General features: G+C 57.1%; 1 protein-coding gene and 2 long non-coding RNA genes across 6 annotated transcripts in view; 1 reads left to right on the plus strand and 2 right to left on the minus strand.

Moving 5' to 3' along the window:
- SBK1 (SH3 domain binding kinase 1) overlaps positions 1-16,181 on the plus strand; it is a 49,427-nt gene extending 33,246 nt beyond the window's left edge. For both annotated transcript variants that reach the window (XM_019431891.2, XM_019431890.2), the window contains exons 2-4: positions 9,766-9,998; positions 11,401-11,603; positions 12,445-16,181. In XM_019431891.2, coding sequence (XP_019287436.1) covers positions 9,773-9,998; positions 11,401-11,603; positions 12,445-13,284 — 1,269 coding nt within the window. In that variant the 5' untranslated portion in view covers positions 9,766-9,772 and the 3' untranslated portion in view covers positions 13,285-16,181. The remainder of the gene's footprint in view (positions 1-9,765; positions 9,999-11,400; positions 11,604-12,444) is intronic.
- LOC109256519 (uncharacterized) lies at positions 4,663-9,768 on the minus strand. Of its 3 annotated transcripts, none has more exons than XR_008419311.1 (3): positions 9,357-9,768; positions 6,336-6,680; positions 4,663-5,144 (listed from the first exon to the last, which is right to left on the minus strand). It is a non-coding gene; the product is annotated as an uncharacterized LOC109256519 (long non-coding RNA). The 3 variants fall into 3 exon arrangements; XR_008419312.1 differs by having other exon boundaries at positions 6,336-6,966; XR_002075691.2 differs by lacking the exon at positions 9,357-9,768 and having other exon boundaries at positions 6,336-7,523.
- LOC109256520 (uncharacterized) lies at positions 11,692-13,989 on the minus strand. The gene is made up of 2 exons (XR_002075692.2): positions 13,879-13,989; positions 11,692-12,101 (listed from the first exon to the last, which is right to left on the minus strand). It is a non-coding gene; the product is annotated as an uncharacterized LOC109256520 (long non-coding RNA).
- Positions 16,182-23,243: the final 7,062 nt, after the last annotated feature.

Below are 23,243 nucleotides of genomic sequence, written 5' to 3' on the forward strand. Positions count from 1 at the left end.
AGGAAAGTGGCACAACCTGCCTCAGGTCATACAGCAAGAAGGGATAGAGCTGGAATTTGCACAAGGGGGAAGACAAGGAAGTGATTTGAGAATATTCTTCTCTTTCTCCTTTTGACCAGAATAGAATGTTTGCTAGAGTTTATATTTGTGTTGAAAGGCCAAGGGGAGGGAGAGGCCTTATCTGGAGTCTCTTGAGGGCTCCCTGGGGCTCTGACCACTCCCCCCCCCCGATGTCGTACATACAAGTGTGCATGGGGTAGCTGTGGACTTTTTCAGAGGAGAGGGTAGTGAACCTTCGGTGACCGATGAAGGGATAAGAACCACTAAATAGCTCATTTCATAGACTGGAAGACTGAAGAGAAGGGAAGGCAGGTGGCTGACCAGAGCTCCTTGGGGGCAGCAGCAGGGGCAAGTGCTTTTCCAAGCACCCCATAGGCCTCCTTCTGGGGCCAGCGGGACCAGGCTCTGGGTCTCCCCACTCTCTGGCAGCAGATAGGAGGACCCACGTGTGAACAGATTTCTTCAGTGGGGCAAACAAATGAGAGGATCAAGGACACCCTCTAGGGAAGGTGGTGAACAGCCGAGAGCCAGACTACGGCACCTGCCGTGGGGACATAGGGCTCTGCTCAGGGTGGGGTGTCCAGGAGGCTCCCGGGGGCCACCCCTCCTCTGGCCCCTCTCAGGGGATCCCAGCCCTGGGCTGTTGAGCCTAGGTGGATGCACATGGCCTCCCCTTGCATTTTCCTTTGGCTTTGCCTCGACCACCAGCTGAGCCTAGTTCCTTTTACTCCCTAGACCCAAGAGGACTGTGAAATCCTAGTGAAAAGTTTCATTCCTGCCCTGCCTCTGGTCACTCAGTTCCCACGCCTCTCCCCAGGGATGTATGCATTCATGCATTCATTCATTCACCAAATATCGATTAAGTGCTGTGTTGTGCAGGCACTGTGCTAGCTGCTGGGGGATCAGCAGTGAACAAAACCAGCCCAGCAAAGTCCCTGCCCTCCTAGTGCTTAAGTTCTGGTGGGGAAGAGAGACGGCCACAACCGATAGAGCCAGTCAGTAAATTCTATAACACGCTAGAGAGTGATACCCTCCCCTGGGGGCAGCTAGAGCAGGATAACTGGAGTGCAGTCGAGTAGCCCTGGTTGAGAAGCTGTCATCTGAGCAGAACTTGGAAGAACGGAGCCACGGAGCCATCTAAGGGCAGAGAGAACAGCCCCCAGGCCGGGAGCTGGCGCGTTTGGGGGAACAGCGGGGAGACCAGTGTGTGTGGAGCAGAGGGAGGGAGGAGACAGGTCAGAGGGGTAAGTTGAGGCCCCTTGTAAGGACTTTGGAATGAAATGGGAGCCGATGGTGGGAACAATGCGACCTGAGTAGGCTCTGCCAGATTCCCTGGCCGCTGGGTCAAGAATAGATTGTGGTAGGGGTGCCTGGGTGGCTCAGTCGGTCGGGCGTCCAACTTCAGCTCAGGTCATGATCTCACGGTCCGTGAGTTCAAGCTCCGCGTCGGGCTCTGTGCTGACAGCTCGGGAGTCTGGAGGCTGCTTCGGATTCTGTGTCTCCCTCTCTCTCTGCCCCTCCCCTGCTCATGTTCTGTCTCTGTGTCTCAAAAATAAATAAAAACATTTTAAAAATTAAAAAAAAGAAGAATAGATTGTGGTAGGTGGGGGGGCCAGACAGGAGGTTACCGCAGTAGCTGAAGGAGGAGGTGGGAGTGAGTGCCAAGGGTGGTCAAGCACCTTTATTAATGTCTGATGTTGATTCCAGAGTTACTTTATGCAGGTAACAAGCAAGTGAGAAACCTATTCGTATCTCCCCACCACCACCCCACATTTCTGATACAGAAGCCCACAGAGGGCGAAGGAGCTGGTGGCCGCTGCCCTGCTCCACCGAGAAGCAGCTCTCTCCTACACGGCTGGGGGAAGGCCAGTGGCACAGCCCTCTGGGGGAATCGAACATTCTACAGAAATTCCAAACGCACTCACCCTTTAACCTGGCAACCCATTTCTAGAATTGAGCCTACAGACACATCGGCACACAGCAAAATGAGTTATGTGCAGGCTTCTCATTGTTTGTAGTAGCAAAAAAAGTTGAACACAACCCATTAGGGGTCTGGTTAAATCAGTGGCAGTATACCCGTGCATCCTTTTCCAGCCCTGGAGGCCTGAGTTCCAGGTCTGCAGTGGTCCATCCACCCTGCCTGCTTCCCCAGCTCCCGCCTCTCCTAACCTTGCACTTAGCACTGGGCCCGCCTGGGTGCTGTCCTCACCTGTGGTGCTGAAGGCTGGGGCCAGAGAGAGGAGAGGAGAGGAGAGGAGAGATGAGGAGAGGAGAGAAGCGGAGCAGGGGAACTTTAGTGTTCAGTCCTGGTCTCTGCAATTTACCGGCTGAGTGGCCTTAGGCAGGCTACAGACCCCCTCTGAGCCTCAGTGTCCCGATCTGTAAAATGGGGTTGCTGTGAAGATTGGATGACAGCAGCAATGCAAAGCATTGGCATACTGAGAATATGAGTGATAATCTGTACTATATCAATTTAGGGTCAATGAAACAGAGTGGTTAGGCTTTCGGACACTGGAGTGACAATGCCTGGATTTGAATCCCCGCTCTGCCATTGACCGGATGATCTTGATCAAGTCACATGACTGCTCTGGGCCTCCATTTTCTCATCTATAAGTTGGGGTGAAGTATAGTCCCTGTGTCGTAGGATGTTGGGAGGCTTAGATGAGTTGATTTTTGTGAGGCCCTTGGCACACAACAGGGATCCTTAGTGTTAGCAGTTATATCACTTTCCCCTGTGCCGCTATCACCGTTATCCTCGTACCTCCCGCCACTCTGTCCACACCGGTGGCACTCCCAGCCACACCCATCTCTGCTGAGCTTGGGGTCCTGGCTGTTGGGGGGAGAGCACACCTCACCCTGCACCTTGGCCTCTAGTGCCGCCCCGCCACTGACTTTCTGTGCGATTTTGAGCAAATCACTGTTCTTTTCTGGCCATCAGTCTCTGCATCGCTAAAACGGGGCCAAGTGCTAGGAACACCAAGGTGACTAAAGCATGAGGCTTGCTTTCAAGGAGCTCTTGGGTTTCTTACTGGATTGTCAGCCCCCTTCAAAGCCCATTTGTGTGTCACCTCCTCCAGGAACCCACCCTGACCCCCACTGCCATGCCCTCCTTGGAAATGCTGGAGTGCTGACATTGGCTTTTCGGACTTCTGGTCACCTGACTCCTTACTTTATCTGCCTTCCTGAAGTGTAGGTTCACACCTTCTACCTGATGCTTCACTCTAACCTACTCGCCCCGTGCCAGCACCCTACGTGGCGCCCGGGCCCGAGCGGGTATACTTATCTGGAATCTTAAGGTTGCAAGTTACGTAAACTCAACTCAAAGTGGCTCAAGCCAGAAAGGAAATGTATCGATGCATGAAACAAACGGTCAGGAGTATAATTGCCTTTAGTCATGCCTGGATCCAGGTGCCCCGAGCCATCAGAAACCTCTCCGCCTTACAGCTCTGCCTTTCTTCTCTGTTGCTTCATTCTCAGGCAGGCGCTCCCCGCATGGTGGCAAAGCTGGCCCCCCAGCAGCTCCAGACCTGGGTCCTCCAGCTTCGCATCCCAGGGATCAGGAGGCATCTCTTTCCTGACAGCTGCAGCCAGAGTCCTAGGGCTAGATCCCAGTGGGTCACCTTTGGTCACAGGTTCATCTGTGAACCGGTCACATGACCTGGCAGGTGGGATGGATGTGCTGGCCAGCTAGGCCCAGGTCAGGCCTGCCCCTAAGCCAAGATGGAGACCACCTTACTGAACCACGTGGCTTGAGAGAGGGGCCATTCCCTGAAGAAAGGGAAATTCATGCTGAGCAGGAAAAAAGCACCACGGGCCGACTTAAGAAGCCACTGAAAATTCCTAAGCAAGACAAGGAGTGGGTCTGATGTGGTCTTAAGACACGGACAAGGAAGCCTCAGAGGCAGAAGCCTGGAGGCAGATAAGGGGGCCGGGGGTATCGGGAGCTGGCTCGGCATGGAGGCTTGGGGAATGAGCCTCCACCCCCTCGCTTTACATAGAAGCAGAGTGAAGCAGGCTCCCTGTCCCCACTCAGTACCTGAAATAATGCCTTATGGCTGCTTTTTTCACACGGCTTTTAATAAGACGAACCCAAGGAGGTGACCCACCCAGCAACAATCGTCTGCGGATGGAATCCTTCTAGGCCAGAGCTTTGTTAAGGATACTCTTGGGGTTTGCCTGTACCATGGGGACAGAGAATCTTAGACCCCCTCCCCCCCCCCCCCGAGTGAGAGTAAGAAAGGCCTGGGTGATATCACTTGGTCCAACCTTACCTCCCGCCCCCAACTCCCCACTCTCTGCTTCTCTCCCCCAGTGATGGAGAACACATGTCCTCCCTGTTGGGACTGTAACAACGGTCTCATTTTAGGTTGCTGTTTGCTTGGGTTTACCTTCAGGAGCCTCAGAGGACGCGGTGCATGAGAGCACGGGACCTGAAGCCTGACGCCTGAGTTCAAATCCGAATTAGTTAGCCCACCAGTGTATCAGTAGTCCTTTCTGTAAAATGGGGTAATGATAGGAGAACCTGCTGCCCAGGCTTGTAACTGTTAAATGATTGAATCCATTGTGGTTAGCACAGCACCCGACATATGGAAACACTCAATAAACATTTGCCAGTATTATTATCCTCCCAGGAGACAGGGTAAGCGCAGGCCCCCCTCTCTTTTGAGACTGGCCATCCTCCAGGCAAGTGGACAAACCGAGGTTCAAATCATACCTTTTTGGCCTCCTTGCTACATAATCCTTGGATTAGAGTAGTGCTAGCCGCTGTAACAAGCAAGCCCCTGTATCTCAGCAGCCTAACACAATAGCCGTTCGCTCCTGGCTCCCATAAAATGCAGAGTGGGTAATCCTCTTGGCCAGGAGACCTACAGCCAGGCACCCAGGCTCCTCCTTCCTATCTTGTAGCTCCACTGTCTTTTAGGACCGATGAGAGAATGGAGAAACTCCTCCCAGTCTTAAAAGACAGTCACATCCATCATCACTGCTCGCGTTCCATTGGGGAAAACTGGTCACATGGCCACATCCGGATGCGAGGCAGGCAGGAAATGCAGTACCCTGCCGACAGCCACCCTCCAGCAGCAGCTCTGTATTATAAAAGAGGGAACACAAAGTTTTGGTGGACAGTGGCTGTCTTTTCCAGAACCATAGTAAATCACCAACCTCCTAGGTTCTTCATCTATAAAACAGAAAGCAGCACTTGATTGCGGCAACGGACGTTTGCTAAAATCACTGAATCGTACGCCTACTACCGGTAAATTCTGTGGTGTGTACTAATATAGCTGTGTTTTTAAGAAAAAAAAAAAAAAACCGAGGGAGCATCTTGCCCTTCTTCTCAGGGTTCTTATGAGGACTCAGTAAGTGACATTTTGCCAAGCTGGCACTGTGTGTGCATGTGGTGGGGGAGGGTAGGGAAGGCAGGCTCCAAAGTAGCTCTGAGTTGGGTTGTGCATTGGGTATGGTTTTCGTAAGAGAGGCACCCAGCCCAAGCCACCTGCCAACAGGAAGTGGTAGGCGGTTCGGTCTTGTTTCTTGCTTGGGAAGCCCTCCCGGCGTGCGGCAGAAGACCCAGCCCACAGGGCCAGAGCCACAACTGCTGCCGGGAAGGCTGGGTGACACCCACCTGCCTTCAGCAACACAGACCGGAAACCAAGGGCCTCCCTCGGGGCCAGCGAGGACACACACACACTTGAGGTGCAAGGCACGTGAGGTCCCCCGGCACGGCCGGCTACATGGGAGGAACAGGGGGCCAGCCAGGGGCCTCCACCACCTGCTGCTGGAAAGTTCACAGCCACCGAGTCCACAGCCGCTCCTTCAAGCGGAGGCAATGGTGATGAAGGCAAAATAGTTTCAGGTCAAGTTCCCACCGATGCCAGGTGTATGTGCCCTCGACCACTCGGGGAGGCGGATGTGTCTTACTTTACTCTCTGGCCCGTAGTCCCCGCCTGAAGGAAGTTGCTGGTCTACCTACTGCTGTGAGTTAATACCCGTGAAGCGCCTGGACAGTGCCTGCCACTCAGTCACCTCCCAGCAGGAGCTGAGCGAATGCATGGGCGTCTTCGGCTCAGGCTTTGCTCTCTCCTGGGCCTCGGTTTCCCCACTTGGATACCAAGGCATCCGGATGAGATCCTCTACCATCCTGACTTGGGAAAACAGTGGTTCGGAGCACCGGCTTTGGAGCCAGTCCCAACGCGAGCTGCATGACCTTGGACGAGTTATTCAAGCTCTCTGTGCCTCGTTCTCCTCAGCCCTAAAATGGGGGTGATGATGACACCTACCCGTTGAATTGGGAAGATAAGATGAGCTCATCCTGAGTCCAGGGCCCGGCAGGTAGTAAGCCCCATTTCAGCGTTAGTTGCTTGCTATTGCCATTGTTGTTATTTTCCCCAGACAAGTGACTCGCTCAAGGTCACCCACCTAAAAAGTGGCGCAGGGCAGGATCAAGGGCAAGCCTGCTGAGCCCCAAGGCCCATGCTGTTTCTTTCGCTCCCCACTGTGCCTCTTAAGTCACATGCATCGTAACTGGGTCAGAGGCAGTGTGTACCTGGGGCTATGACGCAGCGACGGGGAGGGCTGTGTGGATTAATTCCTTGTCGCCTGCTGACGGCTGGCAGAGAACAGGTCTGAAGGGAGAGGGAGGTTGTGAAGGAGGGAGGGGCCAGTAGTGGGGACCCCCAAAACTGGGCCCTAGGAACTAAGAAAGGTTGGGAGAAAGTAGCCACTAACTACCCCCGGGAGAGCTCTTGGCCTGTTGATGGGAACAGACAGGGGACGGAGTGGAGACCACCCCAAGATCTTCAACAGGAACCCTCAGAGAGAGCCACACAGACCCTATGTGAATCCTGGGACTCAGCAGAGGCAGGACCCGGCACCTGGGGCAGCAGAGAAGCCTTCCTGGAAGAGTGGGGCCTGAGGATAAAGAGAAGATTGGCTGTGGGGCAGGGGGAGATCAAGGCGGGCAGCGGGACTGGCAGAGGAGACTCGAGAGAGGCACTGAAGCCACAGAGACGCAGTGCAGGGTGGTGGTCAAAGCAAGGGCTAAACCGGAGTGCAGGGGGCAAATGTGGGACCCAGACCCACCCCACTGTGGCTGCACCCCCGACCCAGACAGCTGCCTGCACAGTGCATCTCGGCGGCCAAAGCAGCAGGGATGAGCCATGTACCCCACAGCCCCCGGGCGAGGGAGGAGGGGAGAGGAGGAGAAAGAGCTTCTAGCAACTTGCAGCTGCCAGTCGGTCAACCTCCCAGAGGACGTAGAAACAGCCCCAAAGGACTGGCAGGGCCAAAGCCCAAAGCGGGAGCATTGCACACAGGTGTGTATATGTGCCTGCACGCCCATGGCCTTGCCCAGCGCAGCAGCCCTCGGGGAGTCCACAATCATCAAGAGAAGTAGGTCAGCAGAGCAGCCCAGCGTCTCACTGGCCGGCAGGGGGAAGAGTTCAAGGCAAAGAGGGTGTGTGCTCATCGGACCCCCTGGGGGACCGGCCCGCACTTTCCCCTGAAAGGGCCTGAGGACGCTCACCCAGAGACAGCCTTACCCCTCCCTGCTGCCTCAAAGCGGATCGCCTGGGTTTCCTCACTCGGAATTCTCCCCACGGGGAGTGGGGGGGCAGGGAGGGATATTTGGCAGAGGTTGGGACCAGTGACCCCTTCTAGCCCCGAAGGCAAGGAAAGACCACCACGGGGAGATGCCGCCCACTTTAGCCTAGTCGGCGGCTACAGTAACAGGGTGCCGTCTGGCTGGAGCTGGGACCGCACAGAGACCGGGTGACAGGTGCCACGGCCCAGTCGGGTTCAACACAAGGAGCTTGGCAGAGGTAGGGGCAGCGGGACCCTGTGTCCGTGGGCCTGGCGCCATCCCTCCCCCGTGGGGGTCTATGAAATGGGCTAATCCAGGCTGCAGACTGAGGGCATTCGTGTGGCGTTTCAGACAGACTCCTGGCATCCGTTCAGACCAAAGGAATTAGGGAAGGAAGGGCAGAGCCTGCAGCGGGGGAAGCTTCTATGGAGTAGGGCTTGCTCATGAATGGAGGGGAAGGGGGCTGAGTGGGGGAGCAGGATCCTGAGGAAGCAGAGGGGGCAGGAGCCAAATCGGAGGAGGGGCGGAGGGCCCCCTGCTCCCCCAGCCAGCCGGAGGACGTGGGAGGCCAGGAAGTTCCCTCCTGATGTTCCTCCTCTCCGTGTGAAGTGGGAGGCTGGGTCGTGCCAAGAGGGAAGGGGAAGGCAGAGGAGGAGAAGAGGGTTTGGGCCTGGAAGGGGAGCGGCTGGGCCGGGGTGAGGATGCGGGGCTCCCAAGAGCAGCCTGTGGCCAGCTCAGCCGGAGGGGACGCAGGATGCACGACACCACTCCGGGGCACTTACAGAGCCCTTACGTGTGCCAGGCACCAAGCGCTCCACGTCCTTTTTCTAGATGGAAAATTGAGGCATGCGAGGCTGAAGTAACTTGCCCAAGGCCATCCAGCTAGCAGGTGACAGAGCTGGATTCAAAGCCGGGTGGCTAGCTCCAGGTCGGCTATCCAAGACCCCTGGGCTGTCTTGCAGGGGTGGGGGCTGGGGGAAGTGTGGGGTGAGTCACCTAGGATGGGAGGTAGGAGGGAGTAAGGGGAGGTGCGCCAGGAGGCAGGCTCCCGGGGCTCAGTTTATGGAGGATTCGGTGCCGGCCTCTCCTGCGGGTACACGCACAGACACGTGCGCACCTGCTCCTGGAAGCTTCGCTCCCAGCACCCCCACCGCCAACTTGACAGACAAGAAATGCAGGCCCCAGGTGGGCGTTCACTCTCACCCGGCCCCGGACTCTCCCCGAAGCAGTTCCCTGACCCGCCAACACTGGGGACAAACTCGGTGCCTCTGACGGGTGGGTGCAGCTTGTGCGGATACCGAAGGGGTCAGTCAGGCTGTGAATGTGGAGGGTGAGGCAGGGGAGGGCTGGGTCTCTGTGGGCCTGGGCTCTGCCTTGGGTCTGGGGCGGAGCGGGTGTGGGAGGGAGGTGGGGCCCGGGATGCCACCTGTAGCCGCGTATGCCTGAGCAGGGTTGTGTTGTCTGGGGAGGGGGGAGGGGCGTAAGGCTGTTGGGGGAGCGGGGGACATCTGCACCACCCCGCCAGAGCTCTGTCTGCGCCTGCTTGGCTGAGGAATTTGCTACCGTGACCCCTGCCCTGAGACCACACCTTCCCCACCCCTTGCCTTACATTCTCAAAAGCCCGTAACACCTTGTATCATAATGTGTAATTCACGCGTTCACTATGTTTATCGCCCGTCTCCTCCCCAAAACCTAAGTCCCGTGAGGGTGGGATTCTTACCTGTCGGTTTAGTGATGCGGGCCCAGGGCTCTGAGCAGCAGGCCCCTGGCGAACAGCAGGTGGTGATCAGTATTTGCCGACAGGAGCGGCCGTGTGAACTTGGTACACGGAGTGTCTTTGTGTGACGTAAACACGTGTGCCTTGTCTGAGGCTGTGTCCGGATGACAGCCTGAGACAGACGGGCCAGTGGTACCCGAGTGGGGACTGCGGGGGCAGGGACCGTGTCTCCAGGGAGTGTGGCTCAGGCCTGGCCCTGAAGCCTTGGGGGAAAGGGGATAGATGCTCGTCGCCCCCGTGTGGTCATCTTGAGCCTGGCATCCGGGGACCCGAGGTACCGGGGAAGGAGCGGGTGGCTGGGCCAGGGGGCCCTGGCTTGATGTCACATTTGGTGCCGCGCCCCCCACAACAGGGAGAAGATGAGCGTGGGCTGCCCGGAGCCCGAGCCACCCCGCTCCCTGCCCTGCTGTGGGCCGGGGACCGCCCCTGGGCTGGGGGCAGGCGTGCCGCTCCTCACTGAAGATATGCAGGCACTGACCCTCCGCACGCTGGCCGCTAGCGATGTCACCAAGCACTACGAACTCGTCCGGGAGCTGGGCAAGGGCACCTATGGGAAGGTCGACCTGGTGGCCTACAAGGGCACGGGTGAGCATCTGCCGGCGGCGGGTGTGAAGGCTGGGGGGCAGGGGGCGGGGGGACTTGCCTGGGGCTCGTGGGTGTTCGCTTCCGGAGCCGAGGGGTCAGCAGGCAGACAGAGCTCGTGGTCCAGGTGGAGAGATGTAGCCTGAGCGGCCCAGGGAGACCTGAGACGGGGCCCGGGGCCCAGACTGGAGGGTGGGCTGCTTTGGGGCCAAGGGCATGACCCCGGGACATCGGGAGCTCAGGAGAGGAGTCAGGGCTGGCAGTGGTGTTTGCGGAATCACTGGCCCATCGGGGGTAGTTGACCCCAGCGGAGTGGACAGAGCCCGAGGGTGCGTCCTTGGAAACGGCGCCACGCTTCAGGAGGGGTGGGAGATGTCCCCGGGAGGTCACTGTGGCCATCTCCATTTCTCAGATGAAGACACCGAGACCCAGAGACCCATCGCTCAGCTAAGTTCATGCAGCTGTAGAGGCTGTGAGGCAGGGCAAGACCCCAGAAGGCAGCTCCAGAATCTTCTCACTTCCCCGCGAGCATGATGCCTTCCCCACAGCACAGCCTCACAGCGTTGCCCATGCAGCCAGTCAGGGACGGGGACTTCGTGAGCGCCCACAGCTGCACACACCTGGGGCGGGGGGTGGGGGCTCTGTGCCCACCGACAGCGGCGGGAGGAACACTGGACATGGGGTGGCCTGACCTTTGCCACTTGCTCTCTGTGTGACCTTGGGCAAGTGACTTAACCTCTCTGTGCGTAGGTTTCCTCCTCTGTTAAAAATAGGATAGCATTAGGGCTGGCCCACCTCCCAGGGTCATTATGAGGCGCGGGTTGAGAGTGCGAAGTGAAGAGAGGGCCCTGTGACAGGTAAGGGCCCTGTGGACACGTGTGCGTCACACGGCTTTGCACCCTCAGTGGGTACAGATGGCTGCCCAAGTGCAGAGTCAGGGACCTATGCCTTGCAGACCCTCACCTCTCAGTGTCTAATTCCTCCTTAGCCACGTAACAAACATGTGTTGAGCACCTACTGTGCGCCACACTGTTGAAGGCACTGGAGATACAGCAACGAGCGAGACAGATTCCCGCGCTCAGGGGGCTACGTTCTAGCGTGGGGGGAGACCGAGACGTGAAGGAGGATCCTGTACGTCAGGAAGGAGAGGGGAGAGTGGAGGAAGCAGCAGGCCATCCTCACCGAGGCCGGCAGGCTGGGGCAGGAGATCCGGCCTGACCCCCGACTTGCCGCCTGGCCTTTGGCCAGTCCTTTCCCCTCCCCGGATCTCAGTTTGCTACCAGTAAGATGAGGACAGACACACGCTGCCCCGTGGCGGGGACGGGCTGTGCGGGCAGGCCTGGGGACGTCAGGTGCGGGAGCGCGGGGACAGGAGCCTTCACCACTGTGGCTCCTGCCCCGTCAGGCACGAAAATGGCGCTGAAGTTTGTGAACAAGAACAAGACCAAGCTGAAGAACTTCCTGCGGGAGGTGAGCATCACCAGCAGCCTCTCCTCCAGCCCCTTCATCATCAAGGTCTTTGACGTGGTTTTTGAGACCGAGGACTGCTACGTCTTCGCCCAAGAGTACGCACCTGCCGGGGACCTGTTCGACATCATTCCTCCTCAGGTACTGGGTGTGGCGGCCCAGGGAGAGGGGAGATGTCTTCCCACCCCTGCAGGGGGAGAGTAGGGGGGGCGGGGGGCAGTCAGACCACTTATTTAGCCAACAAGCATTTACTGAGCCCCTTCCGTACGTCAGCCACCGGAGGGCCCGGGATACACTAGGAATAAAGGCTTGCGCGCCTCCTCGTGGGGAACAGACACTGCGAAATAAGCCAGATGACAGACTGAGCCAGGCTCTGGGAAGGCAGCGGCCAGGGGCCTGGGATGAAGTCCAACACCACCCTCCTCGGCAGCCTTGTCTGATGCTGCGTAGGAACAGTGGGGGCACGAGGGGGGAGAGGAGGCCGCGGGGCCACCAGAGGCTTCCCAGAGGAGGTGCCCTGGAGTGGGAGGGAGCACGCAGAAAATCCCAGGCTCCCGGCTCTGCGTCTGGTGGTGCCAGGTATGAATCTGCTCCTGCGCTCAGGGGGTGAGTGGCAAGGCCTCTCAGAGCCTTATGTCCCTATAAGGGAAGTGGGCGTAACAGCAGCTGTGAGGGATTGAGACAGCGCGGGAAGGGCACCCGGCCCACCACGGGCGCTCAGGCCCGGGTCTGTGGCTGCAGTGGGGGTGGGGGTGGGGGGTGCGGGATGAGAATGACTGGGCCAGAGAGAGAGGAGGAGGTGCCCCGGTGAGGTGGGGGAGGGGAGAGGCATGGCCCAGGCGGCAGCCCCGGGAATGCGACCGGGAGCTCGGGGCGAGGCCGGCGGGGCCTGGCGAGGGCGGGCGGCCGAGGGGACTGGTCTGCGGGGTGGCCGTCCCTGAGCGCGGCTCCCCCCACCCCACCCCCACCCCCGGCCCGCCAGGTGGGACTCCCCGAGGACACGGTGAAGCGCTGCGTGCAGCAGCTGGGGCTGGCGCTGGACTTCATGCACGGGCGGCAGCTGGTGCACCGCGACATCAAGCCCGAGAACGTGCTGCTGTTCGACCGCGAGTGCCGCCGCGTGAAGCTGGCCGACTTCGGCATGACGCGCCGCGTGGGCTGCCGCGTGAAGCGGGTCAGCGGCACCATCCCGTACACGGCGCCCGAGGTGTGCCAGGCGGGCCGCGCCGACGGCTTCGCGGTGGACACGGGCGTGGACGTGTGGGCCTTCGGCGTGCTCATCTTCTGCGTGCTCACCGGCAACTTCCCGTGGGAGGCGGCGTCGGGCGCGGACGCCTTCTTCGAGGAGTTCGTGCGCTGGCAGCGGGGCCGCCTGCCCGGGCTGCCGTCGCAGTGGCGCCGCTTCACCGAGCCCGCGCTGCGCATGTTCCAGCGCCTGCTGGCCCTGGAGCCCGAGCGCCGCGGGCCGGCCAAGGAGGTCTTCCGCTTCCTCAAGCACGAGCTCACGTCCGAGCTGCGGCGCCGGCCCTCGCACCGCGCGCGCAAGCCCGCCGGGGACCGGCCGCCCGCCGCCGGGCCGCTGCGCCTCGAGGCGCCCGGGCCGCTCAAGCGGACGGTGCTGACCGAGAGCGGCAGCGGCTCCCGGCCCGCGCCCCCCGCCGTCGGGCCGGCGCCCGTGCCCGTGCCCGTGCCCGTGCCGGTGCCCGTGCCCGTGCCCGAGGCCGGCCTGGCGCCCCCGGGCCCCCCCGGCAGGACCGACGGCCGCCCGGACAAGAGCAAAGGGCAGGTGGTGCTGGCCACGGCCATCGAGATCTGCGTCTGAGCCGCCCCCGCCGCCCTCGGGCCGGGGCGCCGCGCTCGCACCAGGCCGGGCCGCCGGGAGCCGCCCCGGGCCCGCGCCCAAAACGGGGGGCTTGGCGGCGGCCGCGGCAAATCCGCCCAGCCCCCGCGGCGGCAGGAGGGAGTAGCGGTAGGCTAGGCGGGACGGCGGGCCCAGGCGCCGGGTCCGCGGCGGGCCGCCGAGATAGCCACCGAAAGACCTCTCGCCCCGCCTGTGGGGCAGGGACTTGGCCCACAGGAGCCGAGCCCCACAGACCCGAGGATTCAGAGGCGCCCCCTCCCCCGGCCCCCGACACCAGGAGCAAGGGAGCTTGCGGGCAGACTCCCCCACACCGCCCCGAACCCTGGAACCCTGCCTAGTTTGCTCCTGGCCCTTTGCACCCCCTGGCAGATCGTCCCGCAGTCCCACCCCTGGTCCTGCCCTCCTGGCCACCCTACCCTGCGCCACCACGCCCCCGGGCACATAAGGGGACTGGAGTGTTGGGGCAGAGAAGGGGAGTAGGGCCCCCGGACACTGGCTGCGGGCGGGGTGGGGGTGGGGGGGAGGCGATGAGCTGAGGGCAGGGGCGTTGCTCACCTGCGTCCTGCCCCTTTCCCGGGAGGCTGGAGGGAAGAGGCCAAGCCCTCGGCAAAATGTAGCAAATGTCTGGATGCTGCAAAAGTGTGTGTGTGTACAGGCACGGACCCGAAGAATCTAGTGACTCCCACACAACCCGTTCCCCGGATGAGGACACTGAGCACAGGAGGAGGGCAACTGGCCTGGAGCCGCACAGCCCCTGAGAGGTGGCGCTCCCGAAGCCCTCCCCCTCCTCCCCAGCGAGCGTCCCACTCCCTCGTGACTGACGGGCTGCCGGGGCGGGGCCTCAGCTGCCCTCCTCCCCCCGCCCCCCACCGCATCCCTAAGGCGAAGGGAGTGAGCGCCGAGCCTAGGGCCGGCCCAGCTCCCCCTGCTGGCCGCGCCTGCCCAGGCCCGGGAACCCCAGATCCTAGGTCCTGGCTCCCCGAGCCCAGACCCGGTGGCCTGGGCTGCTGGCAGGCGGCGAGGTGATTCGTGCCAGGAATACCCCCGGGTTTCTGCCGGAGACCAGCATGTCAGCCTGGGGTTGTCCCCATCCCCGCGTCCCCCAGGTTCCCGGTCCTGGAGTATGCCGCTGTGGGCGTGAGAATGGGGGTCCGTGGAAACAGGAGGAGGGTGAGTGTGTGTGAGCAGGCGTGCGTGCGGTGTGTGAGTAGAGTGGACGTGTACGTGTGCAGTCCTGTGTGTTCGGTGATTGCATCCAGACGCCTCTGGAGACCACTCTGCCCCCGGACCCTCCCCAGGCAGCTGCCAGAGGGCGTCCAGGCCCCTGTGCTTCACCCGCCCCTCAGGGAATCTGGCAGGGAGGCACCTGCGGGCTGGTTCCAGCCCCCAGGCAGCAAAACAGGCCCCCCAGCTCACCCAGTGTTCCCCCATGACCCCTGCCATCTCTGGAGGCCTGGGACCCCGCAATAACCTCTACAGGGGTGAGGCTGCTCCTTCTGCCTGACCGTGTCCCGTCCACCAGCCCGGGCCGCACCTGCCAGGGTCCCACTGGGGTTCTAGGCCATCTGAGGGGGCTCTCTGATGAGCCGGGCTGGCCAGGGAGGGCTGACCACCCTCTGGCCTGGAGCCCCCACCTCTCCACTCATCCCTCATTCCCATCGCGCAAAAGGGCTATAGGTCCCCCTGCCCTGCCTGGGTCCAGTTTACAAACTGCGGTTGCCCCAGGGCCTGGCCCCGCTCTCCTCGGTGCGCCCGCCCTCCTCGAGACCCATCTCTCCAGTGGGCACTGGGGCCCTCCACACGCCAGGTAAGTAGCAAACCCTCCTCCCACCACGGGCCAAGTTTCAGAGAAGGCCCCCAGTCACTGCCCCTGGCCCACCTGGAGCCCATCCGGGCCACCTCTCTCTCCCAGCCGCGACTTCTCCTTTTGCCTTAGGCCTCTCGACACCCCGTCTCTCCTGCAATAACAAGGAAGCAAGATTCCAAGTAGATGTCCCTCGCCGTGTGCCCTCTCTCTCTCTCTCTCTTTCTCTGTTAAGATCCTCTTTGGGAGTTTCTCCCTCGTCGTAGTATCTAGAATGTTAGACTCGGGAAGGGGACCGTAGTTATGTAGCCCAGCCCCTGTTTGCGGAGGCACAGAGAGGGGCAGCGATGGCCCCACGCAGGAGCAGGGCCGAAGAAGCCCGGCCTGCTCCGTGGCCGTCGGGGCCCTGTGCTGCCACCTGCTGGTTGGGTTGGGACCCTTCGCCCCTTAGGAGAGGTGTTGGTCACAGATGTTTACCTCAGTTTATGTCACTGTCGAAGAAACAAATAGCAAAAAATTAATAACACCGTACACACGCAGACTTAGAAGACGAAAAACACACAAAAGATCTTCCCCTGGCGATTCTTCTGTGAAGGTGTGTGTGTGTCTGTATGTGTGTGTGTGAGCGTGTCCGTCCCATCCCGGGCAGACTGGGTCATCCCCGGTCTCTGTCATAGCCCCTGTGCCTCCATACTGCCCCTGTCCTTCGGTGCTTCCCAGAGGCCCCTCTGAGCTGGCCTGTGGGGTGTGGGGAGCCCCCTGGGCAGGAGGCGGGGCCACAGGTTAGCTAGAGCCCCACTGAGCAGAGCCCCACGGCTGCCACTGCTCCCTGAGCCCGTGCTGTGGCCGGTGGGACAGTCCTGGTGGCTAGCATCAACATCCAAGCCTGGCTCAGGGCCTGGGCGGAATCCTAGCCCCTCATGTCTTGCCACCCCCCCCCCATGTGTTTGTAAATATTCTGGCATCCTTTGGCCCTGAGAAGGTTTTTAAATGTGTTATTTACTTCTCTAATCATGACAATTGCTATAAAATAAACAAAAGCCTAGAAAAATTACCACTGGGTGGCTGTCTTGTCTCAGAAACGGACGGAGTAGGGAGAGGGCACACAGAATTACTCTTGAACTGCAAACTCGACAGATGTTCTGAGTGGGGGAAGGGGTGTCTGCAGAGTCTGAGGGCAACTACTTCAGGCCTCCTGGGGCCTCTCAGGCCTGGAGCAGGTCCCGGCCAGGGCTTGAAGGCTACGGGAACAGGGACCGGGTTCTGGGAGGGAAGGGGCAGTGAGTTGTCCCCGGCCTGGCGTCCGCCTTCAGCTTGGAGCCCTTCAGACTGGGCAGAAAATAGAAGCGAGAGCCCAGAGGAACAGAGTAGGCTGCTTTCACCCAGTCACCACCCAGCAAATATTTACCGAGCACCTTCTGTGTCCCGGGCTTCCTCCTAGGAACCCGGGATACAGCAGTGAGCAGGACAGATGGCGTCCTTGTCCTCAGGCAGCCAGCGATGGAGTCATGGAGACAGACATAACCCACATAGAAGGCTGGGTGCTGGGCAAGTACGTAACTGAGAAGCTCATCAAGTTTGGGGGTGTCGGGAGCCCACTGAAGACGGAAACCAGAGCATTCAGAGTTCTCTGGGCAGTGGGGCACGGCCGGGTAGTCCTTAGGGTGGCCTCCAAAGTCCCACCCCATCCCCTCTCCCCTCCCCTGTGCTGCCTCCCAGCCACGCTGGCTCTTGGGACGGCCCAGCATGCTCTCCCCTCAGGGCCTGTACCTGAGTAGATTTGGGGACTCTCCCAAATCTCCCCGGAGCCCCCTCCCTCCCTCCCTTCCTTCAGGTCCCTGCTCAAATATCAAGGGATCAGAGGAAACCGCCTGGGCCAGGAGCCCCTTACCCTGCTCATGATACGCTGAGTACCCACCACGGCTCACGATAGCGTGTTCTCTGCCCACTAGAACGGAAGTTCCACAAGAACGGCGTCAGTGTTTGGCAAACTGCTATCCCCTCTCCACCCCCGATGCCTAGTGGAGGGCCTGGCACAGGACAGACACTCCCCAGCGATCCGTCAGCTTAATGAATGAATGCCCAATACTGTTTTAGGGGCCGAGGAGCCAGCAATGAATAAGACCAACGACCCCTATCCCCTGAAGCTTACTTGCTGAAGAGGAAACTAGACATCCACTAGATTACGTAATGATCCATGTAAAAAAATAGAGAGGAAAAACCGTAAGAAAAGAGAAAAACAAATCTACTCCGACTAGATCACAGGGGTAAGGGCTCATACCCAAGAATTTTAGCTAGGATATGTTAAAGGAAAACCCTGCCGTTTCAAAACATCTGCCGCTTCCCTGCAATGATGATAAGAGTGGATACCTAGGGGCTTAACAGAACACTTTAAAATGGATCATTAAGGGGTGGAGGGGAAGTCTGCAAATGCCAGCAGTGGCCCTGTTTCCCCGCTCGGTGGGTGTACGAATAGCACCTTCTAACTGCCCTAGTGTCAGAGAAGTGCCGGGACTTACCACTAGGGGGCCTCGGTTTTCTGCCGCTGTTGCTTCGTCCTGCTGCTTAGCATCACTGATGAACCCCTGTGTCAAGGCCACAGGGGCTTGGCCAGAAGGGTTTCCAGCGTCTCCCACACCCTATCTTAAACAAGACAAACCCCTGCAACCCTTTCCATGTAGGGTGGGTAACGTCCCCTTGATCATGGTGAGTTCCTTCTCAAGGGCCCTTGGTGTCTTCTCCCCCCCATAGTCTTCAGGTTAGACTCAGTCCATCAGAAAAGTTCCAGTAACATTGAACTTCAGGAGGGAAGGGATTATGGGGGCGCCTGGGTGGCTCAGTCGGTTGAGCGTCTGACTTCCTCTGGGGTCATGATCTCGCAGTTCGTGGGTTCGAGCCCCATGCCGGGCTCTGTGCTGACAGCTCGCAGCCTGGAGCTTGCTTCGGATTCTGTGTCTCCCTCTCTCTCTGCCCCTCCCCTGCTCACACTGTGTCTATCTCTCTGAAAGGTAAATAAACATTTTCAAACAATTTTTTATTTTAAAGAAGGGAAAGGATTTTGTTCTCGATTGCGTTTTTTTTCCCAACATGCCCTTTAACTGCTATGCAAGCTTCCCCAGCTACCGGCCAGTGACCGCTAAGCATGCCGACGCAAGGACCAGAAGGGCAGCCTCAGCGTCCCATCATCCCCTTCACGCGATGCCCACTCGTCACTGAGCGACAGAGTCTCCAAACAGCATGTCTCTCTCAAAAAATGTAGGGCCTTACCTCCCTCCCCGCATCTAGTGCCTGGTTTGGGGTGGAAATGTGGGTGTAAGAAAAGTAATTGAGAGTTATTTACCGGCAGTTGAGGGGGAGGAAAATGTTCATCACCCAGCCTTGGTTTTTGGATCTTTGAGGGCAATGGAGAAATTCGGGGGTTTTCCTTTGGAGCCAAAGAAGGGCAGAAAAGACTGGCGACTCCAGCGACCAAGAGCGTACGGGGACAGCCAAAGAAGTAGGCCGCGTAATTAACAATACCGTATCGTATACTCAAAATTTGCTCAGAGCGCATGTCTTAAGTGTTCTCACCACACACACACACACACACACACACACACACACAATGTGAGGCGATACGTATATTAGCTTGTGGTGATCATTTCACAATGTATACATATTTCAAAACCTAAAGTCGTACATTTTAAGCATATACAGGTTTTGTCAATTATACCTCAGTTAAGCTAATAATAATAATAATAATAAAGAAGTAGGCTGGTCGTGACCCGACTCAGGAGACTGTGAGCCCTGCTTGGAGATCCTCAGGGAGATCATGGAGGGGCCTGGTTGTCCCTAACAGGTGGTAACGGGGCTCGAGTCATTCTATTTTTTTTTTTAAGGTAAACCGCTTTCTTTCTTTCTTTTTTTTTTTTTTTAAGTTTACTTATTTTAAGAGACAAAGCACACATGCACTGGAGGGGCAGAGAGAGAGAAGAGAGAGAGACAATCCCAAGCAGGACCTGAGCTCTCAAGCGCAGAGGCCGACTCAGGACTCGATCTCACGAATTGTGAGATCATGGCCTAAGCCAAAGTCAAGTCGGAGGCTTAACCAAGGGAGCCACCCAGGTGCCCTTCAGGTCGTTCTATTTTGATGTTAAAGGAAAACACAGGGTGCCTGAAGAAGGGGGAGGGTTTAGGGGTCTATTTAATTACAGCTGTGATAATGACCTTGGGATACTGGGAATAGAATAAAAGGTAGTGGACGACAGCTATTTTTGCCTGTTCAGCACCCACTCACCCCCCCCCTTTTGGTTGACAGCACCTCAAATTTTCCTTCCATGTTCTTGATCCATATGGTTCAGGCTGGTTCCCCCCGTTGGCCCCATGGGGTGGCCACATGCCCCAGGTCTGGTCAACCAGCACGTTCCATTCCTCGGCCACAGCGATTGGCTCAGGCATGGGCATATGACCCAAGTGAGGCAGCTCCTGGCCTTTTCCTACACCTATTACTAGGTAAAGTGTTCTTTTTTTTTTTTTATGTTTATTCCTTTTTGAGAGACAGAGACGGAGGCGTGAGCCGGGGAGGGGCAGAGAGAGAAGGAGACAGAGAATCGGAAGCAGGCTCCAGGCTCCGAGCTGTCAGCACAGAGCCCGACGCGGGGCTCGAACCCATGAACCGCGAGATCGTGACCTGGGCCGAAGTCGGAGGCCCAACCGACCGAGCCACCCAGGCGCCCCTAAAATGTTCTTGTCTTCATAAGATTTGCTAGGTTTGTGGGAGGAAAGGCTGGAGCTGCTGGTAACCAACTTTGCCACCACTTGGGTAGATTCTGTCGGAACAGGACACCTATACAGAGCAGGGCCAATAGATTAAGAGAAAGGGAATCTGAGGACATTATTTGAACACTAGGATCCAAGACTGAAATTAGATATAAATGGGTTTTGCAGTTAATGAGCCAATCTATGCTCATAAATCCATTTGAGGCTGGTGTCTGCAGCCTGCATATAAAGGAGCCCTAACTAATATCCAGAGAAACCTAATCCGTAAGACCCCTGAAGCCACTGATGTCTATGAGGCCCTGCCTTAACAGCAACTCCTGACCAACGAGTGACCTTGATCAAGAGAAGCCACTGAGCCCTTCTGGGGCTGGCTGCTCCCTTCTGAAGCTGAGATTACCAGAGTATTCTCCAGGACCCATGTGGTCCCAAACAACAGAAAACCCAACTCAAACTGGCTGATTTGAAAAAGAAAAGTCCCGAAATAGAACCAACCTCAGGGCGTCTGGGTGGCTCCCTCGGTTAAGCGTCTGACCTCAGCTCAGGTCATGAGCTCACCATTGGTGAGCTCGAGCCCTGCATCGCGTGAGCGCTGCTTCTCTGTCCCTCTCTCTCTCTCTCTCTCTCTCTCTCTGGGAGATTGTCCCCGCCCCACCCCACCCCGCCCCTTGCTCATTTGTGTCCTCTCTCTCTCCAAAAAAACAAAACAAAACGAAAACAAAAAAAATCTTCAGGTGCAGCGTAATGCAAAGGCAGCAACTTCAACACCACGATGGGTTTCTCTCTCCCAACTGATCTACTTCTTCTGGGTAGACTTCTTCTAGACTTCTCCTCTCCTTGTGGTGCAGGATGGCCACCACCACCGCCCCCCCCCCCGCAAGTTTCCAGCCTCTCAAGAGCGCCGCCCAACGGGAGAGCGTGTGTGAGCCCTGCCCATCCCAGTTGGCGCTTTCTCTGTGCTTGCTTCATTCTTCTTTTGAAATTTTTCAAGTTTCTCTTTGAGAGAGAGAGAGAGCAGGGGAGGGGAAGAGACAGAGACAGACAGAGAATCCCAAGCAGCCCCCACACTACCAGCACAGAGCCTGTGGTGTGGCTCGAACCCACACACCCTGAGATCAGGACCCGAGCCGAAACTGAGAGTCCCACGCTCAACCGACTGAGCCACCCAGGCAACCTTGAGCTTGCTTGGTTCTGATTGGGTCCTGCATCGATGGCTGATCCAATCGCATGGCCACAACGCAGTTCTCTTATGTGACCTTGTCACATGACCACCCCAGAGCTGGAAGCAGAGCCCCACCCGAAGTAATTGGCTGAGAAGGGGTAGTCTCCTGTGGATAATGGTGGTGGGGGGCAACGTTTGGCCGCAACCCTGCACCCTCGGTGTACCCATGCCCTCTGCCATGTCATTTTGCAGCGTGATATTAGTACACCCCGTTCAACCGTCGCTTGGGTAGACATTCACTTTGTTTCTGCTTGCAAATCTGCTCCATGATCCTCTTTCAAAAAACTTACTGGGGCGGGGGGAAAAAATGTGGAGAATTATGGCTGAAAACTTCCCAAATGCGATGGAAGACATTAATCTGTCCATCCAAGAATCTCAGCGAACATTGTTATTCCCTATTATTACGTTAGCCATGTAAGAAGTTCTGATTACCTTTCCTTTCTGCACGATCTTTCGTTTTCCTGCTGTTAGGAATTTTCTGTTTTCCGTTTGCTTAGAATCATCTATGTCCTTAGTAACGCAACCCCAATCTCTCCACTCGTTGTTCAAACCGTTTCCCAAGGGATTCGGTTTGTTTAAGTGCTTTCCAAATTTAACCTTCTAGAAAACTGCTAGAGCCCAGCCCCCCTCCCTGCCTTGCTCCAGTACAAACCAACTGCTCTCCAGACCTGTTGCGGTTTCTTCCCGGGGTCTGTCTCCTCTCATTCATTTCCTCGGGGAGTCCCTTTCCCTCTTTTCTATGTTGGAGTTCCTATTCGTGTCTCGAATTATGTTTCTCTTACTTGATTCACTTTCTTGTGGGCACATTTTGTGAGAGAAAGCTAATAAAGGGTGCACAAGAAGTAAACTGTTTTAAGTTCTTGCAAACAAATTGTATGGGATATTGCGAGGTTTCTTTCTAAAAGAGCTGGTAAGAGTTTGCCTCTCCATCAGCAAAAATGACGGAGTGCCTCCCCCAAAACCCCACTAGCCATTCATTGTTGCCCTACCTCTCAGTAGAAAGTGCTAACTCATCGGTACATTCATTTGCCTTTCTCTGGTTTCTGATGAGGCGGAGCATCTTCAGGTTAGGTAGGTGTGTACTTAATTTTTAAAAGGCCCCATTGGCTTTTTTTTTTTTTTTTAAGTGAGCTCCATGCCCAACCTGGGGCTCGAACTCATGACCCCGAGATCAAGCGCCACCTGCTGTACCGACTGAGCCAGGCAGGCGCCCCTCCCACTGGCATTTTGACTGGAATCACACGTGGGGGCTCCTCCCACGTTCCGACGTTAGCTCTTTCTTCTTTATGCTTCAACATCTTTTTTCTTCACGGAGGTCCTACACCTTCTCTGTTAGATGTATCCCCCTAATAATATACATGTGAATGAAATCTTTTCCTTTTTCTGTTTTTAGCCAACGATTTCTTATAATATCAAGTTGCCTTATCTCTTCTTTTTCAGTAGCATTTCTTTTTTTTTTTGTTTGTTTGTTTTTTGTTTTTTATCCTGGTGTATTTGATAGAACCTCCAAAAACACTGTTTTGTTTTGATTCTAAGGGAAATGGCTTTAGTATCTAGAATGATGTTTGCTGTTAGTTTTGGCAAAGAACCTTTATCATACTTCAGTAATTTATTTGTTTTAGTTAGTAGTTTTTTTTTTTTCAAAGAAAAAGCTATTGAAGTGATATGATCACATTGTTACCCTCTCTCTTTTTTTTTTTAATTTTTTTTTCATGTTTGTTTATTTTTGAGAGAGAGAGATACAGAGTGGAGGGGGGTGAGGGCAGAGAGAGAGGGAGACACAGAAACTGAAGCAGGCTCCAGGCTCTGAGCTGTCAGCACACAGCCCGATGCGGGGCTTGAACTCACAGACGGCGAGATCATGACCTGAGCCGAAGTCAGACGCTCAACCAACTGAGCCACCCAGGCGCCCCTGTTACCCTGTCTCAACGTGGTGTAAACAATTATGTTGATCAGTTACTTGATATTGTATGTTGATCGATTACTTGACATTGAACCTGTCCTGCATTCCTGAAGTAAGCTCTGTTTGCTCAAAGTATGTTATTCGTTTGATATACAGCCATATTTTATTTGTTAGCATTTGTTCTTTTTTTTTTAATGTCTATTTTTGAGAGAGAGCACAAGTGGGGGGGGGGGCAG

The sequence above is a fragment of the Panthera pardus genome, unplaced genomic scaffold (assembly GCF_024362965.1).
Source record: "Panthera pardus isolate Hobbes unplaced genomic scaffold, ASM2436296v1 HiC_scaffold_5, whole genome shotgun sequence".
Classification (NCBI taxonomy): Eukaryota; Metazoa; Chordata; class Mammalia; order Carnivora; family Felidae; genus Panthera; species Panthera pardus.